General features: G+C 37.9%; 1 protein-coding gene across 2 annotated transcripts in view; it reads left to right on the forward strand.

Moving 5' to 3' along the window:
- Positions 1-15900, forward strand: part of bs (serum response factor blistered) — a 308064-nt gene extending 292164 nt beyond the window's left edge. The window contains exons 4-7 of one of the 2 annotated variants that reach the window (XM_074098939.1): positions 13144-13277; positions 13657-13889; positions 14620-14768; positions 15350-15900. In XM_074098939.1, coding sequence (XP_073955040.1) covers positions 13144-13277; positions 13657-13889; positions 14620-14762 — 510 coding nt within the window. In that variant the 3' untranslated portion in view covers positions 14763-14768; positions 15350-15900. The remainder of the gene's footprint in view (positions 1-13143; positions 13278-13656; positions 13890-14619; positions 14769-15349) is intronic. The other variant, XM_074098940.1, reaches the window with a different exon arrangement.
- Positions 15901-18064: the final 2164 nt, after the last annotated feature.

The raw sequence follows: 18064 nt of genomic DNA on the forward strand, positions 1-18064 counted from the left end.
CCTGTATTTCTGCACAAAGTTTCAAGTTGATGTCATTTACTGCAGAAGGGTTCTGTCTTGCGGGGACGATTCTGACCGAACCACCAAAATTTTATTGCTGAATTTTGCGTCAATCTGAACACCGAAAGCGAGTCAAGTTTTTTTTTAAGATTTGATGACAGGCAAAAGGTAAACTGAATATACTTAAAAACAATAAATAACTGATTGGCACTTGATAATTATGAAAGAAAAGAATATGATACCCAACATTTTTTTTTGGCAAATGAAGGTTATGGCTCGTGACTGCTATGCCAAACGAAATTAGTGCAAACTAAATTATCGGAAACGAAATACGCTTCTAGTGATGTAACTCCACGTATTCTCGGGGTGTAAATGGGTGCATAATAAGCGAGCATTCAAAATCAACCGCGTGCATTCCGTCCGGTATAATAGGGATTCTTTGCTATACACATGTTTGTGGGTGCGCGTGTATGTTCGGACATTTGTATGGAGCAAGGAATAATGATTTACAATGTGTTCGCGCGATTTAAATAGATTATTTCGGTTCTTGTTTACTTGAGTTTCGGCGGGTTTTGATTTGAGATAAGTGTATTGTGTGATAATGCGAGATATTGCGTATGAGTGTTATTTTTGAGATCGACAAATAGGGTTTTCCGCAGAATAAGAGTAATAAGAGTATAAATTAATATTCCTTCTGCATCCAAAGCTGCTTCTTTGTCTCCTCTCCTTGTAATGTACAAATCTTTTTGTGTTTCTCATATGTTATAGCTCCAGATTTTAATAACTGGTTTACTAATATTTCGGCGAATAACGTTCGGCAACCTGTTTCATTTCGCAACTTTTCATTTCCCAACTGTTTAATATTTCCGAAACTGTAAATATTTCAGGATTTTTATAAAACTAACCTAACCTAACCCAAAGGGTTCTACACGATGGCCCTGAAATAAATCCTGAAATGTTTACAGTTTTAGAGTTTGCGAAATGAAACAGGTTGCCAAACGTTACGTTGCGAAAAGGCAGTACTCGTTAATAACTAGGTATCGCTGCAGTAATTCATAGGGACCTGTACAAGCAGCGTGTTCTTAAAGCGCCGACTCACGTTTCCAGGGCTGACAATTCACAAAAAGCTAGTATAAAAGTGATTGAATCTCGCTTGAAGCGTGTTCACTTTCATTAGCTTTCGCGTCATCATAATTTCATAAACTTTTAGATCTGGAATTAGATTCATATTTCAGGGTTAGATACAATTATCATGAAGTTTTCCAAAAATGGTAGTACGAGTACTCATTTAAATAGCATGATTTATGTGATTATCTGTGCCAAATTTCATGTCTTTGTCACCGGTTGATATTTCGTAACTTTTTACCAGCCTACGTTTTATTCCCGAGATCCAACTTCAACCATACAGCTGTTTGCGAAAGCGTAGTAACAAATAAACACGTTTAACTCACAAATTTTCGAGGACCGTACATTTTTTTCGTAAGCTTTTTAATTTTTCATTTTATACCTCAGGTGTTGTGTGTGTGCATGAGTGAGTGTGTGTGCGGTGCTTACTTACCACAAATTTTATGAATTAAATTCGTGTCTGTTCCGCGTATTTTGATTTTACTGAAGCTCGATATTTCGGCACAGTTGCATGCGCCATGATCACGAGACGACGAAATCAGTAATGACTGCGATAGTGTAAAATTCGATTTTTCCTCACTATTTTTTTATAAAAAAACATACGCTATGCATACCAAAACATGAAACAAAACAGTTACACAAATGTGAAATTCATCCACTACTGTCGCAATTTTTTTTCCCATTTTTGGACAGGAAAAGTGTGCAGTGCCACCTCCTGTCGTAAATACTTCGTGTTCTAAAGCAAAATGGCGTTTGTTAACACATAATTACGATATTCATGGCGCACTATGAATTAGACCAATTGTCACGAATCGCATAAAGAATACGAGAATAAAATATAGAATAGTTATTTTGAACAGAATTACTTATTGTAGTCCAACTGAAAGGGAAGAAGTGGTTTTGGTTGAGCTTTAATGAAGTAAAGTTTATGATTGTAGCCAAATTTGAAGCAAAATAGCTGATAATTCTAAAGTCAAAGTTAAATTAAGATTGGTTTTTTGGAATGTTTTTGTATTTTTTATTTCAATTACAAATTTTTTGGTCCTTTTACGGTCATCCCGTAAAACCTATATCGAAAATACAAACTGAAATATAGATGCACAGAAAAACCAGAAAAATAAGACCAAATACCCAGCGTCCAACGTCAGCGTCGTAATGTCCAGCGGTGGTGTAGCGGTATAGCACACGGCACGTAATGCCGAGGACCTGGGTTCGATTCCCAGCGCTGGTCTTATTTTTCTGGTTTTTCTGTGCATCTATATTTCAGTTTGTATTTTCGATCAAAGTTAAAGTCAAACTCAAAGTTTTGTTTGCTCGAATCATGGACAAAGGCATGTTATATGAATTAATAAAAGGAAAGAATTAAAACTAATTGTTCCAAAAACAGCACAAATTTGCCATACATTGGCAATAAAAAAAAATGGAATCATACTTTAAATAATAATCGTAATAAAATAATGCACACTTATTTCATCATTAATTATGTCAAAATAGATGGAGAAAAATTTAAATTAATTAATCAAGTAATATTATACCACACATTTCTAATAATATAATATATAATTTATTTACATTTCAAAAATTCCGACATGGTGTAAAATCATTTGTTTAAAAAACCGTTGTAGATAGCTCGTTAACGTCAAGCGCACCCTCTGGTGTGAAACTTAGATTTTCAACATTTAATTGGAAACTTGCAGCGAACTACAATTAGTTTCTGTCCAAGAGTGCTTTAAACTTTGCTCTCGAATTTGAGAAGAGACTTCGTTATCTATTTGAATTGAATGCAGAAATCGAGACATAATTTAGTTTAGGAGCATCGTTCCCTTGCTAAAGAACAATGGTAAACTCTGTAACAATTTTTGGCTGTATTTTTTTTTTAATTTTAACCTTGTTTCCTTTACATAACCATCTTACATAAAGACTAGTACAAAAGGGGCTAAGTATTTTCTAATTCAAATAGATTTCGGTAGTCACTTTCACTGTCAATTTAGGTTTCAAAGAAATTAGGTAGGTATGATACCAGAAGATACCAGAAGTGTAAGATACAATTGCGACCATAGTTCGGTATGTAGATAGCTGGATATTCGGAATAACACATGGGCTAGGTACCTTTTAATCCGATATTTCTCCGGATACAGGATCAAATACCAAAATTTCAAGATGGGGTTAGAGACATGAAATTATGGGCGTTAGTAAAATCCAAGATGTAGGTTTTAGGAATTTCAGGGAGTTTTTGCGAAATATTGGAATTTCTATTTGATTGCTATGAATGATTTACGCATGCGGAGCCGCAAGCAGGCTAGTTAATTTATAAATTTGTTAGATGTCGGATGTACAGTTCAACCATTTAATTCCTGACCCACCGTAGAACGTTCTTACAGTAAGTGTCTTAATAAATTTTAATTCCTTTGTCAAGCAATGCGATGTCACTATGATTTTTTCTACGAAAAGGTTCCACAGTGGGTCACAATTCAGTTGGTTCGAGTGTACCTTGGCGTGGGAGGGGACGTGTAGTGATGAACATGATGTGATAAATAAAAATAGTCGTGTCTTACTTTAGCATTATTTTTTGCAAATAATCGTTACAAACCTGCGAAGCAATTCAATGGTGCGTGTGAAGTTCCCAATCCGCACTGGGCCCGCGTGGGAACTATGGCCCAAGCCCTCTTGTTCTGAGAGGAGGCCTGTGCCCAGCAGTGGGACGTATATAGGCTGGGATGATGATGATGATGAATCGTTACGGGCGATTTAAAACACGACACTGCTACTCAAAAGATCTTAACTAAACACATCATTAGTTCCACTAATATCCTTATTACAGAGTTATCTGATCGCACGATCATCGCCGACCAATCGACCAACAGATCGGTCGATATCCGACACGATCGCCGATTGTGCGTAAGATGTTTCTGTTACGACATTAGCTCATTGTGGTATTTGGATTCAATTTTAATTAAAAATGGCTGCTTTTGTTGTCATTTGTCTGGTTTGTTAAAATTTAAGGATAGAAAGAAAGTCAAATGTCTTTGAAGCACACACCAGGAAGAAAAACATTGGCTGCTTTTTGATGTATTTTTTTTTCATCACATATTATCAAATAAGCAGAGCATTATAATACTGACACCGAGTCAAGCATACAAAGAAGAATAGGTACACATATTGACGCAGTATCAAGAAGAATAATTGTTTTAAATTGTATTTTTTTCTTTCGCCGAAATGATCAAGTACACAACAAGCCAATGCGCCAGCGCATGTATCGAATATCCCCGTAATTGAGGCTTTGTGCCCCGCAGCCGAAATTCTCCCGTGAGATTTATGGCTTACTTTATCCACGTAAAAAGGTATTTAAAAAATCGGCGATCGCAAAAAGGGTGACGTCACGCACCATTAGGGTCTTGGCGTTTTGACCGCCGGTATTTGTTGCCAGTGCAATCCGTCATGGCATATAAATTAACTAGCCTTTACTTCGGTTCGCATGGGTAAATCATTAGGTCTGCCATCATCATCATCAACATAGCCGTAAGACGTCCACTGTTGGACATAGGCCTCTTATGTGAGGTCTATAGAGACCTCCAGTTGCTTCGCTTGGAAGCGGCCTGCTTCCACCGTGAACCCGCGGCTTTAACTAGGTCTTCCGTCCACTGCTCATTGGTGGACGTCCAGTAAGAAGCTGCGCTGCCTGATCGGCGGATCTACGGGTTTCATTAACGTTGCAAAAAAACACCCGCATCATTTCATATCTCTAGTCCCTGGTTTACATTTTTGAATTTTTATATCCCGATCCCCCGGGAATATCGGGATAGAAAGTTGCCTGTGTGTTACGACTCTATTTCTAGGGCCATCTTGCTCGCTAATCCTGCCGTGAAGCAGCAGTGCTTGCACTGTTGTGTTTTGGCGTGGAGAGTAAGACAGCCGGTGAAATTACTGGCACTTGAGGTATCCCATCTTAGGCCTCTAGGTTGGCAACGCATCTGCAATCCCCCTGGTGTTGCGAGTGTCTATGGGCAGTGGTGATCTCTTACCATCAGGAGACCCTCGTTTGCCATCCAGTCGAATAAAAAAAAAAAAGATATGATGTGTCGGCTATTTTTGTACGCTCCACTGTGGCAGATATTGATGCAGGTGACTGTACTAGCTTTTAAAAGGAAGTGACGATTTTGTATCATCCTTCCCGGTTAGCTGGTTACACATCACTACACTGGGCACTGCACTGCCATCGAAATTCAGTCTCCGTCCGAAATTCGCAGTAAAATCAAACGTGCTACATGCACGGTGCACAAAATAAACATTGGATTCAGGTGAATTGCTACGTTTACATTTGGACAGTTACATGCAAAACTAAGCAATAATATTGACAAGCGAGAAAAAAAACGCATCTTTGATCTCTGATCGCTACAATCTGGCCGTCTTCAAATCTAGGGTGAATGGTCATTTATTAGGCAAGCGTGCTCCCTCTTAGACCACATCTTCGCTTATCATCAGGCGTGATTGTGCTCAAACGAATGCCTATTTCTGTATAAAAAATGCGTTTAATTTTCGAACGTCGAATTCTAAAACTGTGTTGCAACACAGCAAAACAAAAACACAAAGACAGCTTTTTAAGTTTTAGAATTCGACGATTCAACGATTTTTTACGTTTGGCTAGACTCTAGCCGCTAGAGTGAATAGGTTGTTACTTAACATCAGGAGAGATAGGGGTCAATCACGGTCAGTTATATGTAAAAAAAAAGTTTATTGAATGACAATGATTTAAACATAGCTAGGAACCAGCTCACGGAAACTAACTTTACGTAAAAAAAAACATTAAAATCGCTACATCCTTATACCACCCCTCTTTTGCGTCGGGGGTTAACATAACATTTGGCATAACACCGTCCAATTTGATGCCACGTGGCGTTTGGAGAGCGGACCGCGCAGTACCTGGTTTGATAGCAGTGGTGAACATATCTGGAGTACAGTCAGTAAAAACAGTAGAAAATACATTCTCGGTTTTTTATGTAATCCACTGTACTATTGCAATTCGGGAGTCATCATTCGCAGGCTCCGTTTCCACTAGAGATGTACGAGGATGTGTTGTGAGGAATCTATTTTTCACACCTCTCCTTCAGAAAAGTAACTTTTCCTCCCTGACGAGAGGGAGCGAAGTGCAACTTTTCTGTTCAAGGCTTTTCTAAGTGTTATATTGCAAATGCCAATTTTTGAAGTTGATAATTGTAAAGCCACGCCATTTTCTATGCTGGTTGTTCTTTAATAATATTTAGAATATTTTTTTTGTAGTATCTTAATACTCGGTGTGAAAAGTTGTATGAGCCACTCGGGAGCAAAATTATTTTCATCTTGGGCGTTAAAACTTGAATCCCTCATTACGCTCAGGATTCAACTTAAGAATCCCTCGCTACGCTCAGGATTCTATTGTAAAATCCTTAGCTACTTTCCGTATTCAATGTACGCCCTCGCCGTAAATACACCATTTTGCTCCCTTGTGACACAAATAACTATTTCATGAACCGCTTCGCTCCACTATTTCCACCAGACATGTCCTGTGCGAGGATAGGTAATTAAAGCTATTGGTTCAAGAAAAACACATTCCTCGTAACACATTCTCGAACATGCTTGGTGTAAACCCAGCCTTAGGTGATATTTAATTTCTTCTTCTTCTCTTCTTCAGCCCATAGTCACTCAATGCTGAGTTAAGGTATCCTGCATTGCTCGCCACTCATCTCGCTCCAGTGCTCTCCTCATCCAGCACCTTCCCGCCACTTTGACCAGGTCGTCGGTTCACCTCATTTCCTGTCTACCAGCGTTTCTCCGCCCGGTTCTGGGTATCCACTCCACGACGGCCCCATCTTCCATCACTCCTGCGGCATATCTGTCCAGCCCATTTCCACTTCCTTTGGGTGATTACCTTGGCTATATCGGTGAGCCTTGCTCGTCTCCAGATCTCCGTATTTTGGAATCTGTCTTGGAGAGATATGCCCAACATCGCCCGCTCCATCGCCCTTTGATATTTAATGGTGTGTGTAAATTAATTTAAACAACTAAATTACCCAATACGGTATTTGACTATTTTGTATATGTTTTATAAATTAAAACTACACAATGCCTGTTATCGAACAGAGAAACAATTTTTAAGCTACCTTTACAAATAACAAAGTCATAAAGGTTTGAAATTCAAGATTAGATAGAGAAAGACATACTGGCATGTGACGTCACACGCCAGTACCGCCATACTTGCTGCATAGAGAAAAGCGTTTGAGAAAGAGACAGGTATGTAGATTTTTCCAAAAATCACTATAAGTTCAATTTTCAACCGATTTCAGTTTTCTCTTTGCTAAACACTGTCTGTACGTCTATATTTTCATAATAATATTAAGATATGGCAAATTCAGGAGTTGTCAAATACCCCATTGCAAACAAGACCGTAACGTCACAGACCTCACGATACCAACGCCATCTAACGATATTTCGCCTGTCAAGTAGCCCTCATTGAAGTAAAAAATATAGAATAAAAAAGGCTTAAGTATGTTAAAAACAATCTTGTATCAAAAACTTATTCATTTCCACCATATCACTTCTTTTGCATACCGTACCAACTTATCAGATGTACAGAAGAAAGGCGAGTGCGTTAAACGGTAGTTAGTTAGCCGGAATTATTATTATTTAGTACCGTCGGCATATAAAGGGACGCCCACGCGCTATTGTGTTGTCTGCCGACCGTACCAACATGGGTACGACCGATTTTTGAGTTGGTGAAAGTTTAGTGTTTTGTATGGAATGGTGTTAGTTAATTATATATTAGGGTATATTATCATGGCATATTATCATAATTATTAGGGTATATTATCAGGAGATCCACTTGCTCGTTTGCCATCCAGTCGAATAAAAAAAAAAAAACGGCGCGGGGAAAGAAAGCTCCACGTCACGTCACGCCGTGCTGAAAAATGACGTCACGGACCACCCAACTCTCGAATTTTGACGAGCTCTATCTTTGTAATTTTTTGTCTGATTGTCAAAAAAATAAGTATTTTGTTGTGAAAAAAAATTGAAAACAAGATTATTTGCAGACTGTACTTTTTTTACTGTACTTGCATTGACATCCTAACTTTGTTTCCGTACCAAATTTCAAGTCGATGCCATAAACAGTTGAGGAGTTCTGTCCTGCAGAGACGATCCTGCCTGGACCACCAGGATGTCACTCCCAGATTGTTGCATTGTCACCAGAGTTACATAATTATGCCAAATTTTAGGCCACTGTTGTAAGTGGGTCAAATTTAACTTGCAAGATTTGACCCAAATAAATAAATAAACAAACAGGGCAAGTTAAATAAAAGCTTGTAACAAAGACACCGTGTCTTATATTTTCTAATAATATTACAGACGTATTAATAGAATGACTAGATTGTACAACAAAGCATAAAACGAAACATTTTACGCGAGATGTTCATATAGCCACCCGAGCCGGTACGGCGAGGGTGGATAGACATGTCGAGGGGAAAATGGGTTTAATGCTTGAGTTTTACATTCTGCCTTTCACTTCGATTGCGAGGAGATGAATAACAACAGAGTGTTCGCTTACTAGGTACCTTTTGTTTTTCATGCATTGCTAATATAATTAATTATAAATATTCAGCTTTATTGATTTATTTTGATTTACTTGATTGATTTATAGCTTTAACAAATTAAAAATCATTAAAAAAAAAATATGAACTTTTTTATTAGTGGCTTTTAACACCTGATTGCCTTGGTCTTAGACAAAGATTTTACTTCATGCACTAGAGCATAAAAAATCATTTTATGTCGCCTAGATCCACCATAAACACGAACTTTACGAGCATGAGAAGTAGAAATATTTTTTTACCAAGGAAACTCCCCATGTAGACAGTAGAGCGATATTTCTGTGAATATTGTTTCCTCCTGACATAGGTGTAAAAACGCCTACTGGGAGGCCTCAACGTTTGTCCCCCTACCATTGATTGTGTGGAATGAAATAAGCATTTTTTTTATTCACTTGTCAGCATTCGTGTATGTACCTTTTAAAGCATACTTGTCCACTCTACATCCAACGTTCGCTCGCCTCGATCATATCTGCGTGCGCGCACCGCATCATCCCGCATTATATTTACTAACTATTGTGCCGCTAGATCCTTTTACTGATACCAATTAATTACTTTGGCGTTATTGTATCCTGGTACCAGGATACTACCAAGCTGGTAGAATAGAATAGAATAGAATAGAAGACATTTATTCACATTCACAAAGACACACAAATACAACCAAACTAAAAAACAACAACAGCAAACACAAATAAAACAAAAAAAAAAAAAATACAAAAATTAAAATATATGATTTTGTGTGTCCTCGCAATAGTGAAACGGCCGCTGACTCAGCATTATGCTGAGGCGTTAGACGCCTGCAGCGCTGATATTCTGTCAGAACCGTCTGTGACTCGCGGAATGATACACAAATATACTCACATAAATAAAATTAAGAAATATAAATAAATTTTATTGTAAGTGAACAAGAAATAAAAAAACTACAATAAACATATAAGTAAAAAAACAAGGGACAAATAAGTTGTTCAAAAACATCAGGCTGGCGTACTCAAAGTGCTGGTTTAGTGAAGGGATGGTAGTAATCTTTCAGAGAATACGGAGTAATATTACATTATACCAAAGCTCTCGAAACACATATTTGATAAAATTACAAAATTAAACCGAAACATGGCATTCATCCATCCATTTTCTAAATATGAAACTGCTGTGAGACTCACTCATATTAAATGATATTGTAACTGATAACTCACGCCTTAAATCGAATTAAGCTGGACATGTTTCGGGCTATTTCGTAGCCCTTCCTCATAGGAGCACGCGACTCGGCGGCTGCTGCGACACGCGCACTGCGCGCCACCGCTCTGCTCAAGCGACCAGAGCGGTGGCGCTATTATCGCGAGTTAAACAGTTTAATTTTGTAATTTTATAAAAAACAGGATATGTAGGTTAACGATTTAATGACTGCAGTAGGTGATATATTTTTGCCTAGGTGCACACTATTTACTAACAGCACTTTTCTTTGTTCAGCGTACTTAAAAAAAAACACAAATTTGACTAAGACACTAAAACTAAACTGTATATAAAACTTAACTATAAACCTACTTAAAAACTGAATAAAATTATGAGTAAATTAAATCTCTCGTATACTATCATTTAATGAGCAGTGCAGTCATATATAAAACTCGATACAATTGTCAAATCAAATCACGCGCGTTGCCGGCCCTTTAAAAAGAGTATAGCCTTGTTTTCGGAACCCTAGTATCTACTTAACGTAGCACTTAAAGTGCCACAACTAAGTATCACGGACAATATCCCGGGCATTATAATTTAATGGACAGTAATGGGGAGTGGGAAGTGATCGTAAACCCGAGGACATTTTTGCGCTAAAACGCGAAGAGCCTTTAGTTTGCGACACCTGTGATACAGAGTTAAGGCGGGATGTGGATAACGATGAGTTATTTTTTTCATTACCATCATCATCAGCCGGAATACGTCCACTGCTGAAAAAAGACCTTCTCTTTCGAACGCCACAATCTTACCGTTCGTGGTCTCCGCTCGAAGATTTTTCTACCCCAACGGTTATCTTTTCTTTGAGTGATGTGACCCGCACATTGTGACTTCAACTTGCATATTTTTCCAGCTATGCCACTATCAGATTGTTGTATTGTCACTGAACTTACATATATCGAATTACAGCTCAATCAGAAACCAGGAAGTGGTCGAAAATAGTCTGCATATTTTTAAACTACATCTTACAAAACAAACAATAATTTAGATACGAACGTTGCAAGTTAAATTAAAGCTTGCAAAAGAAAAACAGTATCTTCGTGATTGGGTTCAGTAATGTCGTATCAAAAATATTATACAAATAATTCGTTTGGCAAATGTTTCATTTGGTCAAATTCATTTTATTCTGAAACTGAAAATGTTTCAGGTCTTTTATTAAACTAACCTAACTTGACCTATTAGGGTTTTACACAATGGTCTATCAAACGTGTTGCTATTCCTACTACGTATATTGTGTTTTAGCTGTTGGTTCCTCTTAAATAAATAAATATATGCTGAATATCTAAAAGTTTCACAATAAAATACATTTGGCCAAATGAAACAATTGTGAAACGAATCATTTGTAAAAATAAAATATGGAAAAATTAAAGTATACCATGTGAGCTACGCAGCGCACTTTAACGACAGGATATAAAGCTGTACCCTCCTATAAACACAGGGTTCTCTCTGGACCCCATAACTTGACGTTATCTTTATTCTGTTACACACACATTCGGTCACTGTTTTTAGGACGGCATGTTTCTTTTGCTGTTTGTTCTGCAGGCTTCTATTTGTATACGGATTTTTATGTACATAAGTGGACAAATTTGTGGTATTTGTATGCTTATTTGGTGGATCCTTCTGCAGGTTTGGCGATCTGTGGCAGGGGTTGGTTTGAAGGACATTTCGTGTTCCTCTTGGTGCGAGTCTTGGCATATTTACATTTGCGTGGTTCTAAGTTGTGGTTAAAGCCTGTTGGAACTGACGTTCCATAATAAAAAAAAAAAAAAATACTAATGAAAAATTTAAATTGATCTGTGTGATACGATACTTGGAAGTTCGACCGCAGTTGGGGCAGATCTGTGTGCTTAAAAAGAATATGAATGTTGCTTTTCAAATTTCGAGTGGATTAATACGAGTATAAGTATAGATCCTGGATCGATAGTCGTAATAGTTATTTTTAGTTGGCTCGAAGTTATATCGTTGATTCATCATCATCATCATCACCCCAGCCTATATACGTCCCACTGCTGGGCACAGGCCTCCTCTCAGAACAAGAGGGCTTGGGCCATAGTTCCCACGCGGGCCCAGTGCGGATTGGGAACTTCACACGCACCATTGAATTGCTTCGCAGGTTGTGCAGGTTTCCTCACGATGTTTTCCTTCACCGCAAAGCTCGTGGTAAATTTCAAATGTAATTCCGCACATGAATTTCGAAAAACTCAGAGGTGCGAGCCGGGGTTTGAACCCACGACCCTCTGCTTGAGAGGCGATAGGTCAAACCACTAGGCCACCACGGCTTCTCGGCTTCGCAGGTGCGTTACTTTCATGTTAATAAAAAAAAACATAAATACTAAAGTTCGATCGTTGATTGCATCTATAGAATTGCTTTCAATTAATTAACGTGCACGACAGTGCACTTGGCTAAGTTTGAAACTAAGTACCTACAACTTGTGGTGGCGCGGAGACGAAGTTTGTTCTCGCTGCGACTAGTTTGACTGCCAATAAATTGACTACCACCTCCGGGTAGGTGTACGGTCTGTGTAAATTGTGGCAATCTAGATAAGTTGCTTGTTTGGAAACGCTGGGCTTAGCGTTTATACTATGATGTTGCATGCCCACGTATGTTGATGACATTATAACAGTTCTTTTTTATCAAGGCGAAAACAAGTCTCCATAATATGCTGGCATGTAGATCGGTCCGTTTCTGAAGTTTCTCAAATTTCTCAAATTTCCCTTTAAACTTCGTTAATATTATTACATCCACCTAACCTAAAGTAAACTATAAAACAATAATATACAATTAAAATAAATATTTGTATATGTAGATACATGTATTATGACTAATTATGCAAAAATTATAAAATCAGTGGTTCTACACAAGTCAATCAACAGAGGTTTTTCCGAACCGGTGGTAGATTTTTTCGACATTCATAAGTGCTTGTTATAGCCTAAATTGAATAAAGATATTTTGACTTTGATTTTGACTTTCAATCTGTTAGAAAAATTATCAGATTTTTTTTCAATTTAATATATAGGTAGTTTCTAGTGTCGTCATCCTCTGCTAAGCTAACGTGTTACATAAGTATTAGCTATTTAATAACAGATGGCACCACTCTTCACCTGATACAAATAAATCCAACAGCCATCGGTTAACGCATGCTAATAAATGTAATTAAACAAAGCTTTTCTTTGTTTCAAGGACGAGCCAGCCTCATCAGGCGATAGTGGCGACGAGAGTGGCAGCGACCCGGAGTCCCCGAGTGAGAAGCTGAACCAAGCCAGCATGAGGCAAGACTGGGTTTGCAACAGCAACTCCGAAAGAGATTCAAACAGGTGAGATTATCTTCAAGCAAGGTGAATTAGTGCAGTTCACTGAGATCATCGTCTACGTAGGGCTCTTTCATGTTATGCCACAAATTTCTATACTTGGCTTCCAGCCACTACCAACAGTTTTTTTTTTATATAATAGGAGGCAAAAATAAGGGCGGGTCACCTGATTTAAGTATTTTTACGGCCTTTACTCCAACGAATAAGGCGTCCCATACCGGCATTGCCTACAGGCTCTGATACATCGAATATGAGAGATGCGACAAATTGAGTATAAGAAACCTATTCAGCAATCTCCTGAATAAAACATGGTGAAATTTAATACGAAACATAAAATAATTGGTCCAGTTTTCAATCTTCTCCAATATATTTTACTTATTTCCAGAGAACCACAAGCATCCACGTCGTCAACGACGCAAGAAGCGGACAGCAGTAAAACTAGTCAGCAATCCATGCCAAAGATCTTGCCAAAGTTAGACTTGCCGGGGGGTGCCATGCTGTACCACCCAGGGGTCCTGGGTCTCGAGGGCCTGGGCTCCAACCTGGGTCTGGGGAACCTTGCCATGGGGTATCCCCACAGTTTTATATTGGGGCTGGCTAATCAAGGACAGGAGGGCGGTAAGTATTTCTTCAACTTAAACGAGGCTGTGATGTTTTTTAAACCACACCACTTTATTGTTTTTTTTATCGTGTTGCCTATTTACAAAAGTTAAGCCGGGTTAATAACTCTCTCTTTATCTTGTCTTCCGCGGTATTGCTTCCGTTGAATAATAATAAATGACTAGTACTCTATTCCAGTTGCGAAGCGTCCATAGAACCCCATTCCCACCGTCTTGCCCAATGTTTACAAAATACGACAGCCAAAAGGATGCAAATTACATATTTATGAAGGATGTGGGCGATTTTAACTTCGGCTTTACCACGGAAACATCTGACGCTACGCCACTGCTCTATTCTGTGGAATTTCGAAAAAATCCTAATTAATGCACCTCTAAGTTACCTTTAAAAACATGTTTGCTAGACTTCAAGTCTCTCTAGCTCCAGTGGTTTAAGCTGTGCACTGTGTGTTTGTCAGTCAGTGACTCTTCAATAGGTATAGATCAATGAACATTGTTCTTAAATTGTGTTCATATAGATAACAATAATCATCAACAATTAAGACTTGCGCTACGCTCTTATCGGTGAAGTAATTATCAATCATTTTTTCTGCCAGTCTTTTAACTTCTGATACCGCTCTGCGCTAGCATTCTCCTTGATTTTGTTAAAATAATGTAATCTCCAATGAGAAACCTCAAAAGGAAACTTATTTCAAAAAGAACTGGCCCCAAATCCAAATTTCAAATTCTAGCATCGTCGTCGAATCAGCCGCAGTTCATCACTATCCCACTGTCGATGGCAATGGGCAACTCGCAAGGCGCCAACGGCTGCCCCAGCGCATCTAGTGACGACAGCAGCGAGCTGCAAGACCTCAGCACTGGCGGGAGAAAGTGATGACAGGTAAAGTTTTTAAATATTTATAAGGCAAAGGAACCAAGCTCTATACAATAACATCGGAGAAGATTATATACCTCTTGATGGTGATGGCAAATCGCAGAGCGGTAATGATTAATGCCTTAACGTGCCCTACGATGCTAGCAGAGAGTTGCAAGACTTCAGCACTGATTTATGATTTAAATGCGGGTTTTGTTCTTCAGCACTGGTAGGGAGAAGTGACAACAGGTAGTGTTTTTAAATATTTTTGGAAAAGGAACAAGCACTCCAATCACCACACGCAAGGCAAATCGCGCAGTGTGCTGCTACACCTTAAGCACAAATGAAAGAAAGTTATGAGTATAAGACCAAGGAGTGAGCATCTACACAACTAAAATTGTCGAAAAGTTTCTGGAACATTTCGTGTAATATAAGAAGATAGCATTTTTGCAGCGGAGGAACAGATTTTGGACAAGAGTGTTATTTAGCCAGATAGGAGCATCATCAGAAAGGAATTGAAAGCTGATCAGAGTCACACATCTAATTACGAAAAGTAAGCTATGCTTACAGCTAGTGATTTAACTACAAATGAACTTTGTTTGTTTCAGATGGATGAGGAGCTGGTATACTTTAGTGTTTTTTTCAACCACGCGTTTAATTTGTTCCGTTTTAGGCGTAATAAAACTGTACTCAAAAATAATATACCTATTGCTATTATTATAATACTAGAAATTGTTACAAAATATTTTTTCTACAAAAAAAATCATTTAGTAACTAGAAAATTGTTGTAGGACTTAGCCAAATTGTTGCAATACAGACAGAACAATTATGTACTTAAATTATGCCAGAAATTTGCTTGTGGTTTTTTATTTCATAAGTAATTGATTCAATGTTTTTTATAAAATTTATTTTTAGAGAAAATAAACACATTTATTTAATTGCAATGCCATTGGCATTGGTGTGAGAAACGTATCAAGTTGCAAATCAATGAAAAATATAATTTTGAAATAAAATAAATAATTTTTGCATTAAAAATGCTTCGTTCGAATTTATTACGAAATTAGAACTATACCAAAATGAGGTACACTATTTTTGCACGTAAATAATCTACAATACAAATTTTACGTATTGTTTAGTATTTTGAATGTAATTAAAAGCATTTATTCATTACTACCCCCTATCGAGGTGGTGTTAAAGTTTACACTGGAAGAAAATAAAAGTTAAATAAATATTATGTAATACTCTTTCCGATTGACACGACAGAAGTTCATAAAGAGGATTTCTGATTTCTGTGACACTTAGCTGGTGCTAATATCGTGCCAGTCCGTTCGATAACTTTGACATTAATGTCGCGCTCGTGATTGCTTAAATACTTACCTATCTAAATGAACAATCGCAAGCAGGACTGTAACGTCAAAAGGACCTCGCGATACTAACGCCATCTATCGAACACAACGTCAAACTTATTTTTGTAATTAACTACTTTCTGTTTTAGGCCGAGGCCGCACTACGCTAAGCCGCCGCGGTTTTAATCGCGCGACTTTGTGAATCAAGTAAACTAATGCAAGCGCCCGCACTGCCGGTTTTAAGTTTACATGCATAAAAAGTTAAAAACGCGATTAAAAAACGCGGCGGTTTAGCGTTTTAGTGCGGCCTCGGCCCATGCACACTGGAGAGTTATAATACTGAATTTGTTAAAACAAAATCTACTATTATATGATTCACAAAGCTCTTCAAATTTTATCTGCAAATAAAAACTGAACAACACACAGTACTTTTATAAATTAAATTGTACGAACAACTACACTAAGGGCTGTTTCACCATCAAATGATTAGCGTTAACCGACGATAAATGTGATGCCGTCTCCGTCTATTCGAACAAAACAAATAGAGACGGCATCACACCTAACCGCCAGTTACACTAATCAATGGATGGTGAAAAACCCCAATACTACTAATTACTTTGTACAAGTATCTCAAAGTTTTTCAAGTGTAATTAGTTTCTTTTCTTTTGTACAAGAAAAGTTCGCATACATAATACATACTCTCGATTATTTTCGAAACGCCTAGTTTAAATTATAAAAAATTAATTTTACAAAATAAATGCCAAATTTTAAGCTCAATTAAATACATATGTGGAAAGATTACAACTTTAATTTCGAATTCTGTCTACAATCTTAAAGCATTCAAAATTAATTTCCCTAATTTTCACTTAAATTACACCACCTCGCTAGATTCAAGTCTCTCTAGCTCTAGTGGTTTAAGTGTGCACGTGTGTTAGTCAGTCAGTGACTCTTTAAAATTAAGCATCGTTCTTAAATTGTGTCCATAATAACAATAACATCAACAATTAAGACTTGCGCTACGCTCTTATCGAGAAGTAGTTACCATCATCCCTTACTTCTGCCAGTCTTTTAACTTCTGATACCGCTCTGCGCTAGCATTCTCCTTGATTATGTCAAAATAATGTAATCTCCAATGATACCCCAATAAGAAACCTCAAAAAACTTATTTCAAAAAGAACTGACCCCAAATCCAAATTTCAAATTCTAGCATCGTCGTCGAATCAGCCGCAGTTCATCACTAGTCGGGCATTGTGTCGCAAGGCGCAAAGCGAGATGCCTTTATATAATAGCGATGCAGGAGCTGGGCACAGTAGGTAGAAAGTGATGAAATAAAAGTTTTAAAATATTTAGAAGGCAAAGGAACCAAGCTCTATACAATAACATCGGAGATTATATAGCTGTTGATGGTGATGGCAAATCGCAGGCGTTAATGACTAATGATGGCTGCCTTAACGTGCCCTACGATGCTAGCAGAGAGTTGCAAGACTTCAGCACTGATTTATGATTTAAATACCTACAGGTTTTGTTCTTCAGCACTGGTAGGGAAAAGTGACAACAGGTAGTGTTTTAAATATTTTTGGAAAAGGAACAAGCACTCCAATCACCACTCTCAAGGCAAATCGCGCAGTGTGGTGCCTGTCATATATGTGGGTACTTCAGTCTGTCAATATATGCCGTATACTCAAGACGTGTTTTATTACTTTCCTGCTGTATGGTATACCGAACCCTCAGGATACTTCAGTGGCGACGACGTTTAATAAGAATCCGTGCGCAACGTGTAAAAAGTGACAGTTTTTTTTTAAAAAGAAAGAAATGTCGATCGGTAAAATCGGCGAGTTCAAAGTGCACGCGGACGATTGGAGGTTATACGTCGAGCGCTTGGAGCAATACTTCATAGCTAACGGGATCGCGAGTGACAAACAAGTGCCGACGCTAATAACTGTTATGGGTGCAGAATGTTACGAACTACTAGTCAAT

This window comes from Choristoneura fumiferana, chromosome 16 (assembly GCF_025370935.1).
Source record: "Choristoneura fumiferana chromosome 16, NRCan_CFum_1, whole genome shotgun sequence".
Taxonomy (NCBI): domain Eukaryota; kingdom Metazoa; phylum Arthropoda; class Insecta; order Lepidoptera; family Tortricidae; genus Choristoneura; species Choristoneura fumiferana.